Genomic DNA, 27099 nt, shown 5'->3' with positions numbered 1-27099 from the left:
ATACAACGGGGCAAGGAAAGGTGGAATGAAGTAGTGACAAGATGGAGGAGCTGGAAGAAGTGGGGGTGGACTGGGAGTGACGGGAGGGCTGGCGTGGTGGCTGTAGGGGGGAGGTGGCGAGAGTACTAAGGAGAGAGAGGGGTGGGGGAGAGGGAGGGATCGAGAATATCAGTAGTAAAGGTTCCCGGCTGAAGTTAGTTGAGTGTCGCCCGTGTGAGTGTCTAAAAGTAAACAGTCTCCGCGGTGGACGTTTCTTCGTGAGTATTTGTTAATAGAGAGTTACCGAGTGTATTAGTGATACGTGTGATTAAAGCAGAGCCGCATGGCCAGTGACACCAAGCACAGTGCTACAGTACCAATGACGCTAGAAGTGCCAGACAAACAGTGCCATAATATCAATGCAGGCACGGTAGAAGTGATCCCATAACAGTGCCAGGAAATAGAGCCACAGGAACAGTGCCACAAGTAGAGATAACATAACAGTGACATCTGAACAGTGCCACAAGAACAGTGACACCAAAACAGTGCCTTGAGATTAGAGACGCGACAGTAACAGTGAAACAAAAGAACACGTGCAAGAGATGAAGTGCGCAGTTAGTTAGATCTGATTTACGTACATCGTATTAGCGCAAAAGCAGTGTTGCCAGAACATAAAAAATTCATGCCACGTGTACAACATGGAAAGTAATGCGCGTGAGTGCGTGCGTGTGCGTACATGGGTAAGTGAGTGAGGGTGAAACAGGACGCATATAAAGAAGAGTTAGTCCAAAATGAAGAAAAATAACAGTAAAATAAATATAAAAAATGTGAATGATAGGAATAAAAAGGCAAATAACTATACTAATACAAACCAAGAGTGAAGGCAAAGTGTTATAAAGAAAAAGTTGTATATTGGGACCTGAAATAAATCTCCATTGAACTGAAACGATAACTGAAGCTAACAGTAAGTAGTGTGTGTGTGTGTGTGTGTGTGTGTGTGTGTGTGTGTGTGTGTGTGTGTGTGCGCGCGCTGCAATAAATTCAAAACAATTTTTAGGCAAGTTACGGAGCGGTGATGAAAAATAAATATACGCCTTAAAAAAAAAAAAAACAGATTAAAAAGATTTTCAAGAACATTACGAGAGAGAGAGAGAGAGAGAGAGAGAGAGAGAGTGAGAGAGAGAGAGAGAGAGAGAGAGAGAGAGAGAAATAATGATGAACGAAAAGGAAGAGACAACCAGAAAAAAAAACACGTGAAAATAAACAACATAATAGATGTTATTAGGTTAAGTTAGGTTGGGTGTGGTTAGGTGAGGTTAGGTAACTTCGGTGAGGTTAGCTTAGATGAGGTTAGGTTAGGTTAGGTTATCTTAGGTTAAGTTAGTTTAGGTGTTGTGAGGTTAGGTAAGGCAGCTTAGGTGAGGTTAGGGATAAGTTGGGTTAAGTTAGGTGAGGTTAGGATCTTAGGTTAAGTTAGGTTAAGTTAGATGAGGTTAGGTTAGGTGAGGTGAGGTGAACAGGTAAAGCTTAGCAAATTACCTGAGTGCTAAAGAAAACGGAAAAGAAGAAGCACTTTTGCTTGCGAGTGAAAAAGAAGATATGAAACAGAAAACAGGAGGAAGAGAAGAAGAACAGAGGAAATATGGAAGACGGATGAGAATGAGTGGGAAGAGGAGGAGGAGGAGGAGGAGGAGGAGGAGGAAAAAGAGGAAGACGTAGGAGCGTGTGGCGCACTTATTAGAGATATCTTACCAATTAGGAAGACGACGAGAGCACGACATAATAACACACACACACACAGAGAGAGAGAGAGAGAGAGAGAGAGAGAGAGAGAGAGAGAGAGAGAGAGAGAGAGAGAGAGAGGGGCTATGATATTTTCACTTCTTCTTCTGTTTGTAAATTTGACCTTTCTCTCTCTCTCTCTCTCTCTCTCTCTCTCTCTCTCTCTCTCTCTCTCTCTCTCTCTCTCTCTCTCTCTGTGTGTGTGTGTCTGTCTGTCTGTCTTGTCGTAATGGAGCATTCCAGACACCCATTAACACTCCTTCTAAGCTCATTCCTCACTCTGTACAAGATGACGAGATGGTGAGGCGCAGATAACAAGAGGGATGGAATGATACGAGCGCTGAACCATGTAGTAGTAGTAGTAGTAGTAGTAGTGAGAGGGATGCCACTAAGAGCTGTTTTCATATAGTGTTACAAGACGTGGTAGTAATAGTAGTAGTAGTAGTTTACCTATAGAATATCTCACTAATGATTACTTGGTGTATTTTTTTTATTTTTTTTTATTCATACATCAATGTTCGGATAATAATTCCTTCCTTCTTATGCAAGTCACTTATGAAACATTCTCGAACCGCCACCCTCCCCTCTCTCTCTCTCTCTCTCTCTCTCTCTCTCTCTCTCTCTCTCTCTCTCTCTCTCTCTCTCTCTCTCCCCCTTTGGCCTCACCCCTCGCCACAAAACACCAATATCGACGCTCCCACGCACTTGGAAAACCATCGATCGCACAAACTGACCTAAATATCACCATTCACAAGACTGCTATATGTTTCCAAACCTTCCATTTTATTTTCGTCTCTTCTCCCTGGTCCCTGCCGCTGGCCTCTCTCTCTTCCCTCTCCCTCTCTCCCTCGTTGGTAAGTCTTCACTCCCACGAGACAAACGCATGAGAAATAGTTATTTTAAATGATGCTGCAAGTTAGTTGATAAAAGTGTAGGAGAATGTAACGAATTAAAGAGTGAATAGAGGGATGTTTTTTAGCGTGTAATGAGATGGCGCAGGAATGAAAGGAGGAATAAAAGGAGGAGGAAGCGTCGAATAGTGGGGGATGGGGGAGAAAAAGTGATGACGTGGGAGGAGAAAGAGGAGGAAGTAAGAGGGGGAAGAAGAAGTGAGAGTATTTTTCACTGTGAAATACTAGAACTCCAGATGCTGAGTTCATTCGTCTTATCAGTCACAGCTTCTCACTCTCTCTCTCTCTCTCTCTCTCTCTCTCTCTCTCTCTCTCTCTCTCTCTCTCTCTCTCTCTCTCTCATTAGTTCTTCTCTAGCTAACTTCCTTTCCTTCTTTTTCTTCCTTCCTTCCTTCCTTCCCTCTTAGAATTCCTCCTTTTTTTCGTAACGAGTTTTCTAAAAGCAAAGTGAAAACCTCTTCCTAAAATACGTTATAAAAGAGAGAGAGAGAGAGAGAGAGAGAGAGAGAGAGAGAGAGAGAGAGAGAGAGAGAGAGAGAGAGAGAGAGAGAGAGAGAGAGAGAGAGAGAGAGAGAGATAATAATAATTACTCGTATTTTCCTCTCCCTGTTGTGAGTTAGTTCACGAAAAAAAAAAAAAAGTAAGTTAAGAGGATACTATAAAGTTCTTAATTAAGGGAGGGAGAGCGGGGCGGGGAGCGGAGAGGGAGGGGGTGGGGTCGGAGATAGAAGCGAAAAGGGAGGCAGAAAATAGAGAAAATAACGAGAATGATGAAAAGAAATATATTTGTGTGGCTTGTGTAAAAGTGTGTGTGTGTGTGTGTGTGTGTGAGATGCATACATACACAATCTTATAGTCCACATAACCAGCAAAACACACACATACACACACACACACACACACACTTCAATAATACAAAAACACAAAGGCCGAAGGGAATAAAGAACGGAAGTAATACAAAGAAATAAAAAGAAGGCAAATCGTTATTATATATTGACCTCACAGTAAAGACTACGATATGAGAGTCAGTGACGATAAAATGCTAGAAAACTGAAAAATTTAACTGAAAAAACGATCAATACACGAATAATATAGACGAAGAGGTAAAGAGAGGACGAAAATACACCAGAACACTAACAAATTCAACGAAAATATTAACACAGTATGTTTAAAAAAGTGAATTTAAATTGATCTATCACTGCGACCTCGAATAGATCATTAATAAAACTCCTATCACTTAAAAATCTGGAGAACAAAGTTTGAAATCTTTGCATCTTTGATAGTGATAAGACTTTTACTTATGCTCCTTCGTGGCTGCACATATGTAACCTTTCCACATCGAGTTAATCTTTTTTTAAGCTCCCTGTACATCCATCATAACAGAGAGAGAGAGAGAGAGAGAGAGAGAGAGAGAGAGAGAGAGAGAGAGAGAGAGAGAGAGAGAGAGAGAGAGAAACACGCTAATCTCGAAGTCACCACGCAGGAGGGCTTATCAGCTTCACCATCCTCACCATCCTGCGTCATTAAACACTGTACACTCACCATAACACAGTGGCTCTCTTACATGAATAAAAAAAAAAATAAACGGTGAAAAAATACCTCGATATAATTTGACTCACTAGACATGCTCACCACAACACCAGCCCCCAGAACATACCAGCATCACAATCCTCACCATCCTCATCATTTCGAGCCATATAACACTACATTCACCACAATACAATGAAAAACGTAAAAAATAGCTACACTAAGACTCACTATGCAGACTCATCACACCACCACCCACCAGAACATACCAGCATCACAACTGTCACCATCCTCACCACACTACACTCACCACAATACAATAAACAACTAAAAAAAAAAAAGAGAGTAAAAAAATTCACTAAATCTCAACACGCAGGCTCATCACAACACCAGGAACCAAGAGAACGTAGTACCAGCATCACCAACATCACCATTCTCACCATGTCGCGCCACATGTTCCTGCCGAGGGGGAAGAGAATCGTGCTGTACCGTAGTGGTGACAAGTTTTACTCTGGCACTCCTTTCACCATCAACCCACGGTACATCAGGAACGTGGAGGATCTTCTGGCGGAGGCTACAACTAAGGTACGTGTGTTTTTAGTTTATTTATCTATTTATTTATTTACGTAAGAAGGGGTACTGTCCAAGGGAAAGGCCCAGTGAAGAAGCCTACCAGATTATTTGCTTGTGTTTACCTGGGTGTGTTTACCTGGTTGTATTTACTTTGTGTTCTTCTCCTAGTTCTATCTGACCAGTTAGATTTAATTAATTGGATTAGCTAGCGGTGTTTGCCGGTCTGTATTTACTTATTGTCAGTTTCCTAGTTCTCTTTATTTAGATTTAAACATTTTTATTTGTTATTTGGGTTTACCTGGCTGTATTTACCTAGTGTTATTCTTTTAGCTATATTTGGCTTTTTAGATCTAATTACTAAGACTAGATAACTGGGCTTTTCTGTATGTATTTGTCTATATTTAAGTTGTATCCATTTGTTGTACCTAATGTTTTTTATTAAGTTTCATATACCTGTTCGTAATAAAGGGAATTTGAATCAGATTTTGTCATTTCTAGACCCACATATTACTTAACCTGAAGTCTTAAAAAATCGTGCGTGTTTACTGTTGGGTGTGTCTGTTGGAGGCTTGTGTGTGTGTGTGTGTGTGTGTGTGTGTGTGTGTGTGTGTGTGTGTGTGTGTGTGTGTGTGTGTGTGTGTGTGTGTGTGTGTGTGTATGTGTGTGGGGGAGGATCTGGAATGACAGGATGGTATATTTCTTTCGGAGTTCAGGGCGGGGAGAGAAAAAAATGTGAATGTCAGGGTGAGGGTTGTGAGGTTTTAAAATGAAGTAAAAAAAAAAAAAAGAGAAAATAAAAGGAGTCGACAAATATAGAGAAAAATCTGGCTGTGTTCTGATTTTTTTATATATATATATTTTTGATCAGAATAATAAAGTAAGTAAATAATAATAATAATAATAATAATAATAATAATAATAATAATAATAATAATAATAGTAAAATGTAAGGAGCATTTAACAAACAATGAGTCGTAAATAACCCATATATTATATCTCTCTCTCTCTCTCTCTCTCTCTCTCTCTCTCTCTCTCTCTCTCTCTCTCTCTCTCTCTCTCTCTCTCTCTCTCACTAACTTCCTTTCTTTCCTTCCTTCCTTCTAATCTTCTCCCTTTCCTTCCCTTCCCCGACCCCCACCCTCTCTCTCTTTCTCCCTCGCAGGTGGACGCAGTGTGGGGCACGGCGAGGAGCATACACACTCCTAACACGGGCACTGCCATCCGGAGCATAGAGTCCATCAATCCTCATGAAGCTTACGTCGTGGCAGGTCGCAAAGGATTCATTCACATCCCGGGCGGGTGAGTGTGAGTGTGTGTGTGTGTGTGTGTGTGTGTGTGTGTGTGTGTGTGTGTGTGTGTGTGTGTGTGGTGTGTGTGTGTGTGTTGCTGTGACGTGCAGCGACGTAAAGGAAGAAAAAAAACCTGAAAGAGAGAGAGAGAGAGAGAGAGAGAGAGAGAGAGAGAGAGAGAGAGAGAGAGAGAGAGAGAGAGAGAGAGAGACATAAAAACAGAGACAGAAACACAACACTCCGGAACACGAGAGAAACGAGGCGTATAGGGAAAGAAAGACTTAGGGTGAGAGAGAAAAGGGAGAGCTCCAGAAGGGAGAGGGGAAACCTATTCTTTTCCTGAGCCTGTGTTATTGTGCAAGCCCTGAGAGAGGAGAGAAAGGGGAGAGAGTGAGAGTGAGAGAGAGAGGGAAGATTGATTGACCGATAGGGGAATAACGTGAGGCGCCTCCACAGAATATTATCAGCTAGAATATTACCAAAGACAAGGAGGGAGTTTGAGGGTAATGTGGACCTGGGAATGGAATAGGAACAACAGGAGTGGGATTAGAGCAGCGTGATGTAAGGGAGCAATGAGGAAGAGGAGGAGGAGGTAAAGGAGAAGGAATTTAGTTTCCTGAGAAGGTATTGACTGTGAAAGCATTAGTCACTTGGGGAGAAACAAAAGCACTTACAAAACTTACTGATACTACTACTACTACTACTACTACTACTAAATTTAACTAGCAAAAGACAACAACAACAACAACTACTACTACTACTACTACTACTACTATCACTACCACCACTACTACAAAAACAGAGGGAAATAAAAAACGAATAACAGGAATGAACGAAAATAGGATAGAAACGAAAACAATGAAGGAAAAAAAATAAAGCAATGAAGGAAAAGAAGGAGAGAATGTGCAGGAGACGAAAGAGGAATAGGAGAAAGAAGGAGTCGTGGAGGAGGGAATGGAGGAGGAAGGAATGGAGAGAATCCCTCAGCTTCACAACTCCAGGCCAAGTCAGGATAACCAGCTCTCAAATACATCGTCACTGGAGCGGAAAATGAAGTATATATTTTGTTACTGCCTCTCCTCTCCATTACGAGAGCGAGAGAGAGAGAGAGAGAGAGAGAGAGAGAGAGAGAGAGAGAGAGAGAGAGAGAGAGAGAGAGAGAGAGAGAAATGTAAATAAGCTCATATTTGAGTATATAAATAAACTCTTATTTCTTGTGATATTTATAGTAGTGGTAATACTGTAGTAGTAGTAGTAGTAGTAGTGGTGGCAGCGTAGCAGTAGCAGCAACAGCAGTAGTAGTAGTAGTAGTAGTGGTGGTAGTAGTAGTATTAGTAGTAGTAGTAGTAGTAGTAGCAAAAAATACGTCGAGGGAGTAGTAGTAGTAGTAGTAGTAGTAGAAGTAGTAGTAGTAGTAGTAGTAGTATAGTAGTAGTAGCAGAAGTAGCAGCAGCAACAGTAGCAACAAAAATTACGAGGAAGTAGCAATAGTTGTAGTGGTAATAGTAGTAGTGACAGTAGCACCACTACCACCACCATCACCACCACCACCACCACCACCAACACCAACACCAGTAAGGAAAACTTTTACAGACTCAAACTCTGGAGAAGTAACAGCATCTCACGCTACACAAAGTTCCCTCAGACGATTTCTTCCCTTCACAACTCAGCAACACGCAGCCGCCTCACCAAACCACACACTCACACACTCCCTCAGTTACCTTGGACGGCGCAGCAACATCATTACACCCTTTATAATACCTCTAATATATACAGGGGGTCCTATCACTGTAATTCCTAGCCTTCTCTTCCCTGCCTCCCCCTTCTCCCGTCTCCTGTTCCCCCATTTCGTCTTCCATTGATAGACCACAAAACTTTTTCGTCCCTCGCTAACTTCCTGCATAAAAGAGTGGATGGGGAGATGTTGACACTTTCTTCCCCTCGAGGCTTACATGGAGATGATGCGGGAAAGTTTAATGCTTGCGTTACTCACTTAGATAACGATGTCAGTAAAGGGGTATTAAGTTTCCGCCACAGGAGAAATGTTGGAGGATATCATGTGATGTTTGGGAGGTTTGTGTATATCTGTAGTGGTTTTGTTATTATCTTCTATACTATGGTTATTTTATTTATTTATTTATTTTTTTAGCGATGTAGGTGTAGTATTAAGTTTTCGTTATAGGAGAAGCGTTTGAGAGTATAATGCAATGTTTGTGAAGTTTGTGTATAGCAGTTGTGGTTTTGTTATTTTCTTATATGCTTTTATTCTTTAACTACGTATGCGACGGGGTATTAAAAGTTTCTGTCAGGATAAACACACGCGAATATAATGCAATGTGCCTAAGCTTTACATCAATAGTGGCTTTATTTCCTACATATCTGCTATCTTGATCACTACGACCATTTTTATTTAGCAATCTAGGTAACGGTGTATTAAATTCGTATACAAAGAGAAAATAACCCAATGTCCTTATGCCTTACATCAACCGCAGTTTTATTTTCATCTCACGTATCTGTTATTTTCATCACAACGATTATTATTTTCTCTCATACCCCAAAACACGAGAGAAACACACCAGCAAATCTCTCTGTTTCCCTTCACCCAAATATTTCACCAGCATTTATATGTATCCATTGCCCTTTGGTGCTTGGGGTTAAGTCTCTCTCTCTCTCTCTCTCTCTCTCATCTTTCAATCCCTCGTGTTTTCCTTCCTCTGCGTGTTCCCTCTTTCCTTTAAGCAAATACTGGGGAGTTTTTAAGCACTACACTAGGCTATGAAGTGTTTGGCTTCGTCAGATGAAGAGTGAAGACCCGCAGCATCATAGAGAGAGAGAGAGAGAGAGAGAGAGAGAGAGAGAGAGAGAGAGAGAGAGAGAGAGAGAGAGAGAGAGAGTGCCTGACATTTACAGAGAAAAAGACCTTAGGAAGATTGGTGACGTAACTAGATCAACCATTATTTATTTACTCTTCCTCCTCTTCCTCCTCCCCCTCCTCCTCCTCCTCCTCTTCCTCTTCCTACTTTTTATTCCTACTCTTCTCTCGCCTCCTCTTCTCGGCTTTCTCATCCCTCTCTATCTTCACCAAAGCCCTCTCCTCTTCCTCTTTTTTTCAACTCGTCCTCCTCCTCCTCTTCCTCCTCCTCTTCCTCCTCCACGTCCTCCTCTCTTCAGCTTTCTCAATCTTCTCTATCTCCGGGAAAAAACCTCCTCCTCCTCCTCCTCCTCCTCCTCCTCCTCCTCCTCCTCCTCCTCCTCTTCCAGCAACGTAGCGGAAAATTTTGGAAACACGAGAAGTTTTTGAACGGTTCCTGTAATGAGGGAAATAAGGAAAATATATCCGCTTCTAGGCAGGAGACAGATGTGCAATTACGCTCTAACTAACGGAAGAGGAGGGAAGAGGAGGAGGAGAGGGAAGGAGGAATATGCATTTGATGGTAAAGAATTTCCTTTGTCACATAAATATTAGTTGCAGCCTGCAGAGAGAGAGAGAGAGAGAGAGAGAGAGAGAGAGAGAGAGAGAGAGAGAGAGAGAGAGAGAGAGAGAGAGGAGAGAGAGAGCACCGCCACCATTACCACCAATAACAAACAAAAAACACAAAAAAGAGAAACCCAAACACCACCACCACCACCACCACTACCACCTCCACCAACACCATCACCACCAACATGAAAGACTCAAAAAATTCACTCACTCACTCACTACTATGACAAAGCGAAGTAAAGCGAGAAATACACGAAAAGAAGACGAAACAAAGAAAAAAATAGACCAAAACACGAGAGGATTCACCAGCTTTCACTTCGCTCACGAGCCACATAGTGCATGAATACAAATTTAATGCAGTACAGCTAGTAATGTGTACCTTGTATCTGGGCAACGCGAGAGAGAGAGAGAGGAGAGAGAGAGAGAGAGAGAGAGAGAGAGAGAGAGAGAGAGAGAGAGAGAGAGAGAGAGAGAGAGAGAGTAAAAATTAATGGAGGGAATTTGATGACCTTCAGTACGGGGAAATAAATAGCCAAACTCCTCTTGCTCCTCCTCCTCCTCCTGCTCCTCCTCCTCCTCCTCCTCCTCCTCCTCCTCCTCCTCCTCTACCTCATGTCCTTCCTTTATCTTTTATTACCACCACCACCACCACCACCACTACTACTACTATTACTACTACTATTACGACTACTATTCGGTCTGCGTATAAGTAGACCAATAGAGGCGGGGCTTTCAATACATACGAATGAAGATATGGACCAGAAAGACATTTAAAGTATTCGCCTCTGTTCCCTTTATTCCTCGTTAAGTTTGTTTTGGACAAGGAAGGCGCTTATTAGAGAAGAGGGACGGAGGACAGGGGGAAAGGTTTGTGATCAGAGCGATTCAACAACAGTAACAAGAAGAAGTAGAAGAATTCCTCTTTATATCTGTTTTGGGAAAGGAAGGAACTTGTTAGAGAAGAGATGAGGGATGGAGGGCAGTAACAATAGCAACAAGAAGAAGAAGTAGAAAAAGATGACGAATAAGAAGGAGATGAAGAAGTAAAAGAAGATGACGATGACGACGAAGAAGAAGAAGAGGAAGAAGAAAAAGAAAAAGAAAAAGATGAAGAAGAAATAGAAGAGAACAACAGCAACAACAATAATTGCTACAACTACTACTACTACTACTACTACTACTACTACTACTACTACTACTACTACTTCTACTACTTCTAACATCAATTTTCTCATCGATGTAAAGCAAATTATGTTATGTAAAATCATTCTTCCCCACCCTTTTTTTTTTGTCCGCACGCAACTTCATATCTCTATCTAGTAAAGTGAAATTCTCTCTCTCTCTCTCTCTCTCTTCACCCCCATAATGCAAATAGTGGTTATTTTTACGCCCATTTCGCGGCATGATGAGAAAAAAAAATCATTTATAAAAATTAATTTCGCTTTTACCGGAGTGGAAGCGCGGGGAATCTGGCAGCGCTGGTTTTAGATTCATGGCTGCGTTTACGGGAATAGTTTTAAATGAGAGGAAATGAAAGAATAAGCTGCGGTTCACACAAAAGTATTATGCGTACAAGTTTCCACACGACCGGAGCTTCATATAAAGTCACACATGAGCGGGCACACACACACAATACACCCACAGGCAAGGTACGGTGGATATGCACAAGATAGCAATAATGAAAACGTAGAAACTCGTGTGTTATCTATTTGTTTTAAGGAGAATAACAGCACAGCCACATAAGTAATGAAAAATTATGTTATGTATTCGTAAAACTACGGAAATAATATTCACTTAAGTAAAAAAAAAAAAAAAAAAAAAAAAGGATGTGTTATTTATCTGTCAAAAGAAACAAAGCACATGAAATAAAAAAAATATATGTTATGTACTCGTAAACTTCAAAAATAATACCACGCAAATAAGAAAAGAAAATATATGTATTATCTATATGCCAAAAGAAAAAATGTGTTATTTACTCGCAAAAACGTAAAGAATAACAACCAAATAGGCACAGAAAAAAAAAAATCATGTGTCAAACCACAAAAATAACAGTCCCCCCGCCAACCTCGAGTAACCAAATCAATAACAAGGCAAACATAAACCCAGCCTCGACCCGATCGTGGGGAGCTTTACTCGGCGCGTCACTAAGGCCACCCCACCACAGACAGCTGCGCCGCTCACCACCCAAACCTAACCTAACCTTGACACAGTTACAGTCAGGGCAAGGCAACTCATGCAGATGATTACACGAGAAAAAAAAAATTAAAAACCATCCAATTTATCAAGTTTAATCCGATTTTCCAGATACGAAGAGCGAAGGAATTAAGATCACAAGGAGGATATGAGATAACTTGACGTGAGGCTGATCCGTTTACGAAGATTTACGAGACAAAAGTGTGACGAAAGTTAAGATATTGACCTAAGAGAGAGACCACGTGACAGGCATTTAGCTAGACGAGGATGAGATGGGAGGTGGTCTTTAGGTCATAATGGCTGAGAGACGAGAGTTGGGCGAGAGAGAGAGAGAGAGAGAGAGAGAGAGAGAGAGAGAGAGAGAGAGAGAGAGAGAGAGAGAGAGAGTTCTGATCTGAGGCTTTATTTTCCATCGTGTTTTTAGCTCACAGAGTCCTCCTGTGTTGTGGCTTGGCGCGCTCGCCCACACACACACACACACACACACACACACACACACACACGAGACTTATTCTCCACGTATTCACCTTCAAGAAAAATCACACAGTAGAAATAGTAGTAGTAGTAGTAGTAGTAGTAGTAGTAGTAGTAGATGTAGTAGAAGTAGTAGTTTTTGTTGTTAGTGTGTGGTGTGTACTAGTGGTTGTACTGTGTGTGTGTGTGTGTGTGTGTGTGTGTGTGTGTGTGTGTGTGTGTGTGCTTAATCATTAATTGGCTTGCGTGTAGAGGGGAACATTTATTGCCTCGGGAAACGAGTGTGTGTGTGTGTGTGTGTGTGTGTGTGTGCGTCGACATGGAAGAGGCGAGGCCACTGGAGGCATGTGGTCAATAAAGAAGGCATATGCAATGCAAACAACGCAGCAGAGGAGGAGAAAGAAGAAGATATGGGATAGATTACAGTGAACAGAAAAGTAAAGAAAGTAGAAGAAAAGAAACTATTAAAAAAAGAAAGACTGAGATTGCATTCACATCCATTCACACCATATCTTCACCATTTTCTGACCTGTTAATAATTCCATTGAGTCTAACCTAAAAAAAAAAAACGTTTCTCTTTTATACCTCACATTATTCTCTTTCACGTAAATCACCGACGCATCCTTACATTTCTCTCTCCTCACTGGGTCTCATTGTACCTCTAACTATTCCTTTTGTCTCCCAATTTGCAGCTACGATAACATTGGAAAGCCGGTGCTGGTGAGGACGAGGAGAACAGGACACAGCAGGGTAAGTAGTGGGTGCTGTAGGCAAGGCATTTCTTTCACTCTCATCTATATCGGAGGAAACTCAATGACTAGACTTGAATAAGCTGAGTAATTGTTTGTTTCCTCTTCTGCCAAATGGAGGTGTGCAGTATTGACGTATGTGTGTGTGTATGTGTGTGTGTGTGTGCGTCCCTCACTCCTACATTATTCTATCCTCCTTTGCACATTTATGCTGGTATACTTGGTCTGTGTTTATACGAATTCCTAAGCGTATTGACCCTTTAATTTCTCAGGTTATGAATATTTCCCTTTTAAACACTCCGACTCGTAGCGCGGCGAGGAGAGCCAGCAAAGTCCTGTCTGTATTTGACCTCCAGCAAGAAGGGAATCCTAAATATGCCAACACTCTTGCCCTTTACAAGTATTTCTGAAGATCATCCGCTGTAATTTCTTGGACTGTCAACACTCAGGAGTTCTCATTTCTTTTGAAGAGTTAAATGAGCTTTTGCCAATTATCCTGAGCCTCATCTTCTCCTCCTCCTCCTCCTCCTCCTCCTCCTCCTCTTCGTTTTCTCCCTCCTCCTCCTCCTCTTCTTCTTGCTGCCTTTCGAGAGGTTCAGTAAGAGTAATAACAGAGCAGCTGCATTGAGAGGAAAAATATATCTCCCAAAATTCCACAAGCGAAATAAGTTAGTGTATTCGTTTGTAATTTGTTATTCCATCGCTTCGTGTCGTGGCGATAGGCAGAAGTGTTGTGCTGGTGGTGGTGGTGGTGATGGTGGTGGTGGTAGTGCTGGTGGGGGCTCTAGTGACGACGCAAAAGAGAACAGAATGCAACACAACGCCTTTGATGTGCGCAAAAAATAACGTAACACGGACAAAAGCTTCACGAATCCAATTTTTTTAGTCTGAAAATAACAAAATATTGCCGCCTCGAGTTAGAAACAGAATAAAAAAAGAAACGCTTGGAAATATTCAAGGGGAAGGTTATTAAGATGTCTGATTCGCTCCACGATGAAAGATTGTTAATAAAAATTGACAGTATCGGAAAAAAATAGCGTCTCGTGTGACCTCGCGCGTGAAGGACGTGTTTACCGTGAGGCACTGTGGGTGTTGACGCGCTTTGATCACTTGTCTGCGCCTCCCACGGCTACCTCCACTCATGCGCGCCCAGCCACACCACGCCGCGACACTGCTGTTCAAAGTTGCGACACGTGCTAAAGATGCGTTTTTTTTTTTTTTTTTTTTCCTGTACACTTCACGACTCACGCCAGACACCAGACACCAGACACCGTTCTCCGTTTTCTTTCACTACGCCATTCACTACGAAGACTATTCTATAACACTTCAGCGCTGCACCTCCACTTCTTTCAAAAGGCTCCAGTTGAAGTCACACGGCTTTTCAACGATGATTTTATAGTTTAAAAAGCATACTAACAAGATTTCTACATTACTAACAGGAAAAACAGTCTCGAGAACCCACAAGTCATCTCTGTGGCCTTTGAAAATAGCCGTGGTGAGAGAGCAAAGTGTTTTTGAATAAGGGCCACTGTTCTCCGTTTTCTTCTTCACTCTACCTGACGCCACAACACCAAGGCCGCTACATGTTATTCCAGCCACGCCACAATTAGAACGACACTCGGTACATTACACGACGCAATAAGACACACAATCGCACACCTTTCCACGTCATGCTGAAAATATATTGAGCTCGACAAACACACGAACCTTACTCTAATCTTGAAACCTGAGTAATACGACACCATGACAGACAGCACCACACTCTGAAACACCACACAAAGGAATACCACACTCAACCACTACACTAGACAATGCCACAGCCCGCCACACCATCAAACACCACAAATATACAGCGTCACATTTTCCCACCCACCCTCAACCATCCCTCGTCACGCCACGCTAGTTTTACAACGCTTAACAAATAACATCACGGGGAAAAAAAAAAAGGATAAAATAAAAATTCCCCCGCACAAACCACACCAGAGCGGAATACATCGTGAAATTTTAAACACGTGGACGCGCAACACCACACAGAATTGAATCACTACGGCATTGCATCACGATACTCACATACATACACACGCACACACACACACATATATATATACTTGTTAATATACGCGTTTCCTTTTCAGTACACTACAGTATGGGAACAACAACAACAACAACAAAAACAACAACAACAACACCAGAAGCAACATTAACAATAACAGTAATCACACATACACACACACACATACATTTACTGTACGTACACTGCCTTCAAAACTGCAACTTACAACTAACGTGTTATACAATGACTGCCGGATTACAGAGATTAAACCAAGCCCACACTAATTTCCGGGATGAATTGTGAGAAACTATTAACTTTTGACACATCACACGTGCTACAAAGGCAGATGAAACGAGGGAGAGAAGAGAAAAGTAGAAAATTAATAATTGTTTGTTACGTAGAATTGTGGTGTTGATAAGAGGAATATAAAATGTGTTGATGATGATGATGATGATGATGATGATGATGGATGCTAACTTAAAGGAGGAAGAGGATGAGGACGAAAAGGAAGGAAGGTGAGATGAAGAAGACGAGGACGAATAGGAGGAGGAGAAGGAGGAGAACGATGAAGAAAAGGAATGGGAGAAAAATTAATAATGATGATTAATAAAAATTACGAACTACAATAACAATAACAATAACAATAACAACAACAATAACAAAAGCACTGCTAGGAAGAGCAATAAACATGATAGCATTAACAAAAGCAAGAAAACACAAAAAAAAACCAATAAATATGATAACACGAAGTACTAATTCTCTCTCTATCTCTCTCTCTCTACAGAACCCCTCTCGTCGCTCCCTCCACGGTCAGGACAAGCTCAGAGTCACTGTCTACAGGAATGGAGACGACACCAGCACCTATCCCTTCACTTTTAATGCGGAGGACTACAAAAACTGGGAGAAAGCCCTCGACAGACTCTCAGACATCCCGAACGGTCCCATAAGAAGGTGTGTGTGTGTGTGTGTGTGTGTGTGTGTGTGTGTTTGGTGTTAAAGGAGTTTGTTATAGTTACTGGAGTTATACTGTGTCAATAATCTTTCTATCTATCTATCTATCTATCTATCTATTTATCTTGGGTAAGTGGGTGGGTTCTTTCATTACTGTACGTGGGAATCTGGCTCTCAATGTGGAATGGTTAAATGTGTAGCAGTAAGTAATATGGTTATACTGCACCGTACTGTCAATACGAGGGTTTTAAATATGTACAGGTTATGTTTATATATTTATTTGCACGGGGAGTGACGTATTCTTACGCATGCGCACATAGGAAGGAGAGAGAGAGAGAGAGAGAGAGAGAGAGAGAGAGAGAGAGAGAGAGAGAGAGAGAGAGAGAGGGTAAAGCCAAACAACGTGCGTACAGTACATCACCACATGCTTTACAGTTTCGCAAATAGAATTCTTATCTTGTATATTAATTTCCACGAATGAGCCTCACCTGAATGGCTGTTTACCTGGCGAGCTGCAGGCATATTTTTCATTTACGTTCTAAAGGGAGAGGAGTGAATAACAACACAGTGGACGAGGAATGTGGAGGAGAAATACGCCACGTGTCAGATGCCTCATTGTGTTTGGTTACCGGCACACACAAAGTTTGCCTCGCACTGCACAATAATCTTGACACGTAGCAAAATGTACCTGTATTGTGGAGAACTGCATCATCATATTTTTCGAGGTTGAGATGGGCATTATTAAACTGCAAGGCTTGTTACCATTTCTTAATAGACTGTAGTGGAAGGTATTGGAACTGCATCATCTTAATGTATTTTGTGGTTGGGATCTGTATTGATAAACTGTAAGGTGTCTAGTTACCAGCGTTTAATAGACTCTTGTGAAGGTATTGGAGATTTCATGGAAGTTTTTTCACGACTGGATACCTTGACAAATGCATCCCTATACTATATTATACTTGATACTTAAACAATTACTATACCTTATCATATTCTAAGGTCAAAATTCACATTATTAAACTGCATGGAATCTTGACACAACTTTTAACAGACTCCAGTGGAAAGTATTGCAATTTTTAAGGATTCATGACTCGACACTTTCAAAACTACATCACCTAACTATATTCTAAGATTAAAATCCGCATTATTAGACTGCACACCTTGTCACAGCTTTTAATAGACTCTGGTGCAAGGCATTATATTTTCAAGGATGCTTTCATGACCTTCCATAAGCGTAACGAGGATTCTGCATCGGCAACAAACAGGAAAGAAAAAGACACACGAGTAACTGACTAATCATCTCTGTGGCTTTAGAGAGTAATCCTAATGAGAACCCAAACCATTTAATAATACGATTCCACGTTGATTTGCATGTTGTCTGAATGCGCTAATCAAGGGAATCTGCAACCCCATACTGTTCGGAAGTGGATAAATTTAAACTGATCTCTCTTCCGCAAACACGCGCTTTTCTTCTCTCCTTCAGATGCGAATAAGCACAAGAATATTCTCTCCATAACAGGGCAAGGCAGATGAACAGCTTAATGTGAATAGTCTATAAAGGAAACCAATTTAAAACGATTTAATCTCCAGCACACAAGTATTTCTTTCTCCTTCAGATACGAATAAGGATAAGAATATTCGCTCCATCACAGGGCAAGGGCAGATTGACAAGATATAAATAGTCTGTAAGAAAAGATAAATTTAAAATAACTTCTTTTCAACACCCAAACATTTCTGTCTCCTTCAGATATGCAAAGAAAGACGAGGATGTTCACTCCATCATAGGCCAAGGCAAAGTAACAGCTAGATATAACATGCTGAGACTGTCACGTGTAGCCCTGACGTCTTCTTAGGACTTTCGTTATCTTTTTTTATATTTTTACGTCCTTATAAATTGCATAGGAAAAAGAGAGCACAAATAAAACTTCACTCACGATAGATGAGAAGCAATAAGTAATTTTTCATGCAAGTGTTACTAATGTGAAGAAATTATTTATACGTAATGAAGACTTTTTTTCTCTTCTCTTTTTCTCTTTTCTTTTTTTTTCTCTCTCTCTTTTTACATGTTGAGTCTATAACACCAATAGGCTTAATTTTCTAGAGTATGACATTTAGGCTCGATTTTATGTAGTATAAGGCATTTAGGACCAATTATCTAGAATATAAGGTATTAAGTGCAGGAAAGATTGAAGGTTTGAAATTCAGCCTAAAATTCTTGCAGGTTCGGGGATCAAATCTCACTTTTTTTCCTCCCCCAATTTACCTCCATTGATCCCACAGACTTGAATCTCACCCACTGCATTCCGCCGCACCTCTCTCTCTCTCTCTCTCTCTCTCTCTGGTAATTCTATTTCTGTTCTTTTTAATGTTTCGTCCGCTCCAATCATCGCTTTTCTCTCCCAGTCCTTAAAAGTTCTTGTGGGTTTATCTCTTCATTGCTTTTATCTTTGGTCAGTCTCTCTCTCTCTCTCTCTCTCTCTCTCTCTCTCTCTCTCTCTCTCTCTCTCTCTCTCTCTCTCTCTCTCTCTCTCTCTATCCATTCTGTCTATCTATCTATTTATATATCCTATCTATCCATCCTGTCTATCTATATGTCTACCTGTGCATCTCTCTCTCTCTCTCTTTATTTATCTATCTATCATCTATCTATCTATCTATCCATCTATCCATCCATCCTGTCTATCTATCTATTTATATACACTATCTATCCATCCTCTCCATATGTTTACCTGTCCATCTACATCTCCCTCTATCTACTTACCTCTCTATCTGTATATCTAACAATTTATCTACCTACCTGCTTACATGTTTACCTTTCTATCCAACTCTCTCCCTACCAACCCATCTCCCTCCCTCCCTCCTGACTCACACTGCAGCAACACGCATTCACCGGTCTTAAACCCTTCCTTCCCCCTTCTGCAGAATATTCTACCTGAGCGGAAACCCAGTGCAGAGTCCACAGGATCTCATTAACCACGGGACTTACGTAGTGGCGGGGCAGTGGGAGTCTTTCCAGCCCGGTAACTACGGGGACCTCACGCTAGGGGTGGATGATGGTGCTGCTGCCTTTACTGGTGAGTGTGTACCAGGCCAACCATTGTAGGTATTCAGAAACGCCTTGCTTTCTCACCACATCTATTTTCAAAGGCCACAGAGATGGTTAGGCGGGTTCTCATGAGTGTTTCTTCTGTTAATAATGTAGAAATGTTATTAATCTGTCAATAGAACTATCAAAATACCCTTGAAAACCCTTGTAACATGTCAAAAAGACCCGTATACTGAAACGCCTTGCTCTCTCACCGTGACTATTTTTCAAAGGCTACAGAGATGATTACTCGGGTTCTCAAGACTGTTTTCCCTGTTAATAATGTAATGACCTTGCTAATCTGTCACTAAAACCATAAAAAAACAGCCTTAAAAACCAATGTAACGTTAACTACTAGACTACTAGAGCCTTTTCAATGTAGTGGAGGAGCGGCGCAGTAGTGCCTCAGAATATTGACTACAAACAGGAAGAGGAAGCTGTGAGCAAGGGAGAAACAAAAGTTGCAATAGAAAACGTGAAAGTCAGAGAGAAACATGAATGACGAGAGGAAATGGAGGCAAGAAAAGACAAGTAATGGTCGGAAGAGGGCGTGTGAGTGAGTGAGGGAGTGATGGAGGGATGTGAGGGAAAATGGAAAGATGGAAAAGAAAACGAGGATATGAATTGAGGCACTGCGTGGGAAAGAACATAAAGAACTCGTGTCTTGTTTTGGTAATACGTAGATGCACTCCCCCCTTCTCCTCCTCTCTCTCTCTCTCTCTCTCTCTCTCTCTCTCTCTCTCTCTCTCTCTCTCTCTCTCTCTCTCTCTCTCTCCAGCCTCATTTTCGTTCAACGCGTGAACTTCTAAAAGGCGAGGTGATAAAAAGTGAATGAGCTGCAATGCCATGGACGGTCCCACCACGCCTGGATCGCCTGAATACCGCGGCTGAATGCTAACGAGGGTGGCAGAGCAGCGGTACTTCACCGGCCTGAGCACCTAAATTAGCAGAGAGAGAGAGAGAGAGAGAGAGAGAGAGAGAGAGAGAGAGAGAGAGAGAGAGGGAAAAAAGTTTTGAAAATTATCGAACTTTCGTCTAAAAAAAAAAAAAAAATCGTCCATTTATTTAGTCCATGATTTTTTAGTCTCCCGATTTCTGAGTCTCCCGATTTCTGTGTCCAAAGATTTCTGAGTCAACCGATTTCTGGGTCCAACGATTTCTGGGTTCCACAATTTCTAAGTGCCCCGATTTCTGAGTGCCCTGATTTCTGAGTGCCCCGATTTCTGAGAACCCCGATTTCTGGGTCTCCACGATTTCTGAATCCCAATTAAACTACAGGTGCTACAGACAAATTATCAAAAACACACCTGGACAAGACAAACGAACAAGCAAATAAAGAAGAGCTGTTTTTTGTCTTGTGTTTCTTTTACTTCTCTACAAAAACAGAGACCAATAAATTCTCTCCCTCCTTCCAGGCGTGGAGAGGTGGTCCCTCTCTTCCCGCACCCCCGGGGAAAGACTTAGTAAGACTCCAGGAGCCTCCATACCTTCGCAAGAGACTGGAAGCGAAGAGTGGGAGACAGAAAGGTGGACTGCAGAAGATGAAGAAGATATCTGGAAAAGTGATGATGAAGAGAACTGGAAGAGTGAAGATAAATTTGAAGATGAAGCAGAGAACTCATATTATGCAAATTATAAGGAAATAGAGGAGGAAGATGTGAAGGATGAAGAAAGTATTGGGCCGGGGGATGAATGGGCAGGGGAAGGAGAGGAGGAGTATGCAGGAGGAGGAGATGAGACGAAGCAGGAGGAGGAACAGAACACAGAAGAGAACAATCCAGTAATAGTTCTTGGTGGCAGGTTAGTGTTTGTTTTTCGGTGTTTTTCGTCCACGCCACATGTTTCTCCCTCTGTTCACTGTATTCCTCGGGTCTCTCTCTCTCTCTCTCTCTCTCTCTCTCTCTCTCTCTCTCTCTCTCTCTCTCTCTCTCTCTCTCTCTCTCTCTCAGGGACGTCAGAGATTTTGCGGTGCGTCTTTTCTTGTCTCTTGTAACTTGCACTCTTTTTCTCCTCCTCCTCCTCCTCCTCCTCCTCCTCCTTCCCCTTCACACACACACACACACACACACACACACACACCTTCATTCCGAGTTACGAGCACATGGCTGAAACTTTCATAACACCTTTGGGACTCGACTCAGAATACCTAAAACCACCTCCTTTTTCTCTCTTAAAGCACTGACGACCTTGAGTACCACTTCTACGATTCCACCTTTCCCCGTCACACGCCCATTGTGGAGGAGAACGAGGACGACCTTGAAGAAGAAGAAGGGGAAGGGGAAGAAGAAGCAGAGGAGGAAGAGGAGGAGGAGGACGACCAGGATGATGATTTCTGGAGACTGGAAGAGGAGGAGGACGACGAGGAGGAGGAGATGAGGTCCACATCAAGGGTTTCTATATTCGACAGTGGCCACGCTTCTCTACTTAGCGACGAGGACCGACCTGACAGTGTGTTTAGAGCGAAGACCAGAGTGAGTGTCAGGTTGATTGGTAAGGTTGGTGATGGATGATTGATTGGTTGGTTTGACAGCGCTGTGGTAGTGAGGTAATGTTGCATGGAGAGGGGATAAAATTTAGTGAGGATGCTTAAAATTATGTACAGTTGTGAGATGAGAATAGTGTTGTGATTGTTAAGCTGAGAGAGAAAGAGGGAGAGATTAAGAGATTGAGAGAGAGAGAATACAAACCAACAAAATAAAAAGAAACAGGCTTAAAATGGAGCTTTGCGAATGAGAGGAGAAATGAAACACTTAGAAACGAGAAAGAGAAAACAAAATAAAAACTGAAGCAACAACAACAACAACAACAACAACAACAACAACCCCCTCCCCCACCCCACACACACACACACACTAACACCATCCCCTACACAGACACCTTCAGTACTCACAAAACAAACACAGAGGCTTTTGATCTACATTAACCCATCCTCAACATTCCAACAACCAGAGCAGTGCAGTGATTCCCAGTGATTCCCGGGCAGCCAGTATCAGTATTCATGTAGGAAGCGTGAAATAGAGAGGAGAGGGAGAGGAGAGCAGTAGAGAGAAGGGAGAGGAGAGGAAGGGAGAGAAATGGAGAGAGTACGTTGCTGTATTATCTAATGTTTGTTCTCGTGCATACAGGCTATAGGGGAGACTGAGTACCAGAGAGAGAGAGAGAGAGAGAGAGAGAGAGAGAGAGAATACAGATCGATTTTCTCATTTTCTCTCGAAGCAAACGTTTGGTGAGGGAAAGTGTTTGAGGGAAAGAGGAAAGTAGGAACGTGGCTTTTCCTTCCCTCATCCTAAAATACTCCGCAGACACGCTCTTCCATCTTCCTCCTCCTCCTCCTCCTCCTCCTCCTTCTCATTAACGCGCTCCCTCGCACTGTCTTTTATCTTCGCTCACTCTTTTGGATTTCATTACTTTTTTGCCATTTACGCACCACAGACAGTTGCTCTCTCTCTCTCTCTCTCTCTCTCTCTCTCTCTCTCTCTCTCTCTCTCTCTCTCTCTCTCTCTCTCTCTCCCCAACACATCTCATTTCATTACCCTTGCATCTTTCACTACCACGCATATAGCCTTGTTTTCATCTTCCTTTCATCTCACAGTCCTATTTTTTCCCTCACCTTTCCTCTCTCACCCTCTCTCTCCTACCCCTTCCATTTCCTCTTTGCATTGCCCTTTCATTGCCACGTATATTCCTCCCTTCATCCGCCTCTCGTATCTCCATCCTGCAGCTCTCTCGCCCGGCAACGCAAGCAAGAGAGGTGGACTATGACACGGATGACGGTGGTATATACAAAGCTAAACATCGCAAGGACTACGCAGCGCAAGAGGTCCTGGAGTCCTCAGCCACTAATATCGAGCTCCCGGTGGATATGATCGATGCCACTGAGGTGCAGGAGGAGATTGTGGCGTGACAGCGACGGGTGGAGGTGCGTGGTGTGGCCTGCTGGTCCTGCTGGGGTGTTACTGTACTTCTGTTGGTGAAGGTTACGTTTAAGGGTTCCTGTGACGCTGTGTTTGTGTCTCATTGAATCTGTTTAAGTTTTTTGGTGTTTTTTTTTTTTTTCGTGTTTTGTTTCTGGGGTAGTGGATAAGTTGTTCCTCGCGTGAATGAAGAGTGTATGTACGTCTGTATGTTTTCCTGTGACTGGTTTGGTTTCGTATTGATTTCCTGTAGTTTGAGTTTTTTTTTTTATGTTTTTTTTTTTTTTTTTTTGTCGCGTGATTCAAGGGTGTTTGGTGTGTAATGGTGAATATGTACTTTTTGTGACGCTGTGTTGATTTTGTATTGAATTTCGTTACGTTTAGAGGTTTTTCTCCGTGTATGTGTTTCTGATAGTGTACAAATTGTTTCTCCTTCTCTGGCGTGATTCAGAATTGTACGAGTGAATTTGTGCATTCTTGGCGACTCTATGTGGATTTCTGTCCGATTTCCCGTTAGGCTTCAGTAAGATTTTTTAATGTTTTTCGCTTCTGGCAGTGTACAAATTGTTTCTCGTGGGATTAAGCAGTATATGAGTGAACCTGTATATTTTTCCCGTCGCTTTACGAGTCTCTATTCAATCCCCTGTAAGTTTCAGCGGTGATTCTTGTATTTTGTATAGTTTTTTTTTTGTATTTGTTCAATGGTTAGCGGGTCTTTCTGCCAGTATGAGTGAACTGTAGTATATCTTTCGCGATCTATTGCTGTATGAATTTCTGTCCAATTTTCCTTAGGTTTCAGTAGCAATTCTTGTATTCTGTACAGTTTTTCCATCGGTTCAGTGGTTAGCGGGTCTAGCTACAAATTAGTGTGGTTCAGTTTGAGTCTAAAGCACATGTAGGGGCGCGCCTTTCCGAAGTCTATGAGAAAACATGCGTTTGGCTGTAGCTCCGAAACTAGCCACAGATTAATCTCGGAACCTAAACCAGTCTAACATGTTCAACAGTGATTGGCTCCTACTCTTCCAGACTTCGGAAATACGTGGGGCGTGTATTGTCCTGACAGTCGCACATTGCACCATATTCTGAAACACTTCTGGCCGTTCATCGATTACTTTCAAAAGGCTGTAGTTGAAGTAACACCGGTCCTTAAGGATGTTTTTTTTTATGGTTCTGGTGATAGATTAACAGGATTTATGCGTTATTAACAGGAGAAACACTCTTGAGAACCCGGCTAATTATCTCTGTGGCCTTTGAAAATGATCGTGGTGGGAGAGCAGCGTTTCGGAATACAGGTCATTCATGTAGGATTGACCAATAAACGGGTAATTCAATTGTAAAGACTCCCTCCTTAGCCTGGTTCACCCTTGCAAGACTTAAGAATTTCATTAAGTAGTCTGAGGGAGGAGTGTCAGACATCATGCAGTATATACATACACATACACAAACTAAGCATTACCTCCAGACAAGTATGATATTTGTTACAGGGAGAAATTATACAAGTAGTTGGATAGTTAGTAAGCATTAAGTAGTTACGTAGTCTGAGGAGGAAGTGTCAAATCTCGTGCAGTTTATAATTATAAATGCATTACCTCCATACAAATATGATGATAGCTGCTATAGGAGGTTATGGTGTAGTTAAATGAACGTTAATACTTGAGTAATGGTGTGTCTATTACTGCCAGCCGGGATGACAGCCTCTCCTGGCATTGTTTCTGAAGCACGAGTGGTTGTTGCCGTACACGGAGAATCCAGTCTTATGCTCAAGTATATAATTATATAACATGCACACAATGAACCTTGTAATTATTTAATGAAAATAAACATATATATACTTTGCAATATTCCGTTTATTATTGTTATTACTGAAGCCTTAAAGTTTTATGTATTTGATCACCATGTCTTTCGTTATTGGTAAGAAGTACAAGACAAGTCATTGCCACGTGCTGCCTTTTCTCTGATAAACCACCGATTTAAGCAGTAATACTAGTGAAGCTCATATAATTTTCTCTATTATTCCTTAGTCTTTATGTATCGACAACCAGATCTCTTCCTTCGTCTTTTGTAAGGAACACAAGATTTAATTCATTGCTACGTGCTGCCTTCTCGCTGGTAAGTTGGAAAGCTTTATATGAGTGACGTGAATTCCCTGTTGTAAAAAAAAATGTATCTCTCTCAAATCGTCTTTCGTTACCAATATCGTTATCATTACCGTTATCATTATTACGCCACGAAAAAGAATTAACATTAAACTATCTCATATGAACGACGTGAATTCCCTTTCGTAAAAAATATATATCAAACCGTCTTTCGTTATCTCTTATCATCATTACGCCACACCATTTAAGAGAGAATGAATTAACATTACATTATCTTTCTACTGTGTTTCTTCACTACTACGCCACGCCATTTAGCAGAGAAAAGATTAACATTACTTCTCTCAAATCCCGTCTTTCTGCTCTCTCTTCTGTCATTATTACGCCACAGCATTTAGCAGAAATAGGATCAACATTACCTTGTCCATCGCTATCTGTTCTATCATTATTACTACACCATTAAACAGAGAAAGATATAGCATTAGCACATTACCTCCCTCGAACCCTATCTTCTACTATCCACTTTATATCATCACTACGCCGAACCACCATTACGCAAGATGCCGAGGGTTCTATTCTTCAGAGTACATCATCCCCCTCCGAGCTGTCCTTCACGTGTCTGGTGCAGCCTTAAGCCCCTTTCCCCCTAAGCCAGACTCAGCCCAGATCCAACCAGCCCTCGACCCTCAGTGCTCGAGGCTCAAAGGGGAGAGGAGGCGAGTCAAAGTGGCGCTGAATGAGGACGAAGCAAAGGACCCCAAGACCAGACGCTGAAAAATATTACTCCTGGTCCTCTTCAACTGCACTCTTGCTTGATAATTCGAAGCTGCTAGTGAAGTATTTACAATTCCCAAATTTCGTAAAGTCTAAAAGGCATCTCGTGTAGGTTGGAATAGGGTAGTAAAGATGTGGTTGGGATATAAAGTCACGGGAAAATAAGGGAAAATGCAAGAAATCATAAGGTCTATACGTGGCACTCCCTGTTTGAAAAAAAAAAGAAAAAAAAGCGTGGATAGCTATTTCCTCTGTATTCCCATCCGTATGTTTGTCTAGTTTTAATTAAAAACTCAGTATTGACTCGGCACTAAGCAGTCCCTATATAAAAAAAAAAAAAAAAACACGGCTACCTTTTTCCACCGCATCCCCATCCATATATTTGTCCAGTTTTCATTTAAAGCTCCGTACTGACTCAGCACAAAAAAAAAAAAAAGGCACTATAGAGAAATGGATTAATTTTACCGTCTTCTCTAGAAAATGATAATAATAATAATAATAATTCCCAAGTAAATAAGTAAATAAAATCCTCTAATGGTAACCAGAACATATTCGTTGATCCCTTGGGACTGAAAGAGTTACGTCATGATTCCGCCTCGCATCTGTTCAAGAGTGGGAACAAAAGGACACAATGTACCGTATACGACTTGGCTTCTTACTTTAATTATTTGAGTTTTTATTTATTTATTTATTTATTTATTTATTTATTTATTTTTTTAAGATCTGGACAGTAAAGGTTAATGAAATACAGTGAAGGAAAGGTTAATGGAACTTGAGGTTGTTTATTTTTCATGATGTCTTGTTTCGTTTATATAAAAGTTCGATGACAGAAAACATGTTGCATAACGCTGTTTTTTTTTTTTTTTTTTTTTTTTAGTTAGCCAGATAGTTTGGTCAGTCAAGTTAGTTTGGTTTGTCAGTTTGTTAGTCAAGTTTAGTTAGTTACATAGTTAAGTTAGTTAGATCTGTTTAGTTGGTCCGTTAATCAGTTAAGTTTAGTTAATAGTCAGTTAAGTTTTGGTTAGTCAGTCAGTCAGTCAAGTTTGGTTACTCACTAAGTCAGTCAAGTTTGGTTAGTCAGTCAGTCAGTCAGTCAGTCAGTCAAGTTGAATTAGTCTGTCAGTCAGTCAGTCAGTCAGTCAAGTTTGGTTAGTTAGTCAGTCAGTCAGTCAGTTAAGTTTAGTTAGTCAGTCAGTCAGTCAATTCAGTTTGGTTAATTAGTTAGTCAGTCAGTCACTCAAGTTTGGTTTATCAGTCAGTTAGTCAGGTAG

The 27099-nt window shown here is 41.4% G+C and overlaps 2 protein-coding genes across 4 annotated transcripts in view; one reads left to right on the top strand and one right to left on the bottom strand.

Moving 5' to 3' along the window:
- LOC135089008 (para-nitrobenzyl esterase-like) overlaps positions 1-27099 on the bottom strand; it is a 54640-nt gene that overhangs the window by 21830 nt on the left and 5711 nt on the right. Inside the window, exon 2 of one of the 3 annotated variants that reach the window (XM_063984130.1) lies at positions 4640-4658. The exons of the other annotated variants lie outside the window; for them this stretch is intronic. The gene's annotated coding sequence lies outside the window, so the exon portion shown is untranslated. The remainder of the gene's footprint in view (positions 1-4639; positions 4659-27099) is intronic. 3 annotated transcript variants of the gene reach the window in all.
- Positions 190-26144, top strand: LOC135089010 (oxygen-regulated protein 1-like). Its single transcript, XM_063984132.1, has 9 exons — positions 190-943; positions 4576-4784; positions 5935-6071; positions 12902-12959; positions 15796-15962; positions 18885-19036; positions 20463-20847; positions 21224-21518; positions 22769-26144. Exons 2-9 carry the CDS (start codon positions 4641-4643, stop codon positions 22949-22951), a joined length of 1521 nt encoding a protein of 506 aa, XP_063840202.1. The 5' UTR covers positions 190-943; positions 4576-4640; the 3' UTR covers positions 22952-26144.

The sequence above is a fragment of the Scylla paramamosain genome, chromosome 32 (assembly GCF_035594125.1).
Source record: "Scylla paramamosain isolate STU-SP2022 chromosome 32, ASM3559412v1, whole genome shotgun sequence".
In the NCBI taxonomy this organism is placed as follows: domain Eukaryota; kingdom Metazoa; phylum Arthropoda; class Malacostraca; order Decapoda; family Portunidae; genus Scylla; species Scylla paramamosain.
The sequence above is the reverse complement of the archived record's forward strand: the minus strand, read 5'-3'. Positions and strand labels throughout refer to the sequence as shown.

Coding starts and splice junctions, on each gene's coding strand:
- LOC135089010 (XM_063984132.1), top strand. CDS start 4,641: ATGTCGCGCCACATGTTCCTGCCGAGGGGGAAGAGAATCGTGCTGTAC. Junction 6,072..12,901: donor TTCATTCACATCCCGGGCGG/GTGAGTGTGAGT, acceptor CCCAATTTGCAG/CTACGATAACATTGGAAAGC. Junction 12,960..15,795: donor GGAGAACAGGACACAGCAGG/GTAAGTAGTGGG, acceptor CTCTCTCTACAG/AACCCCTCTCGTCGCTCCCT.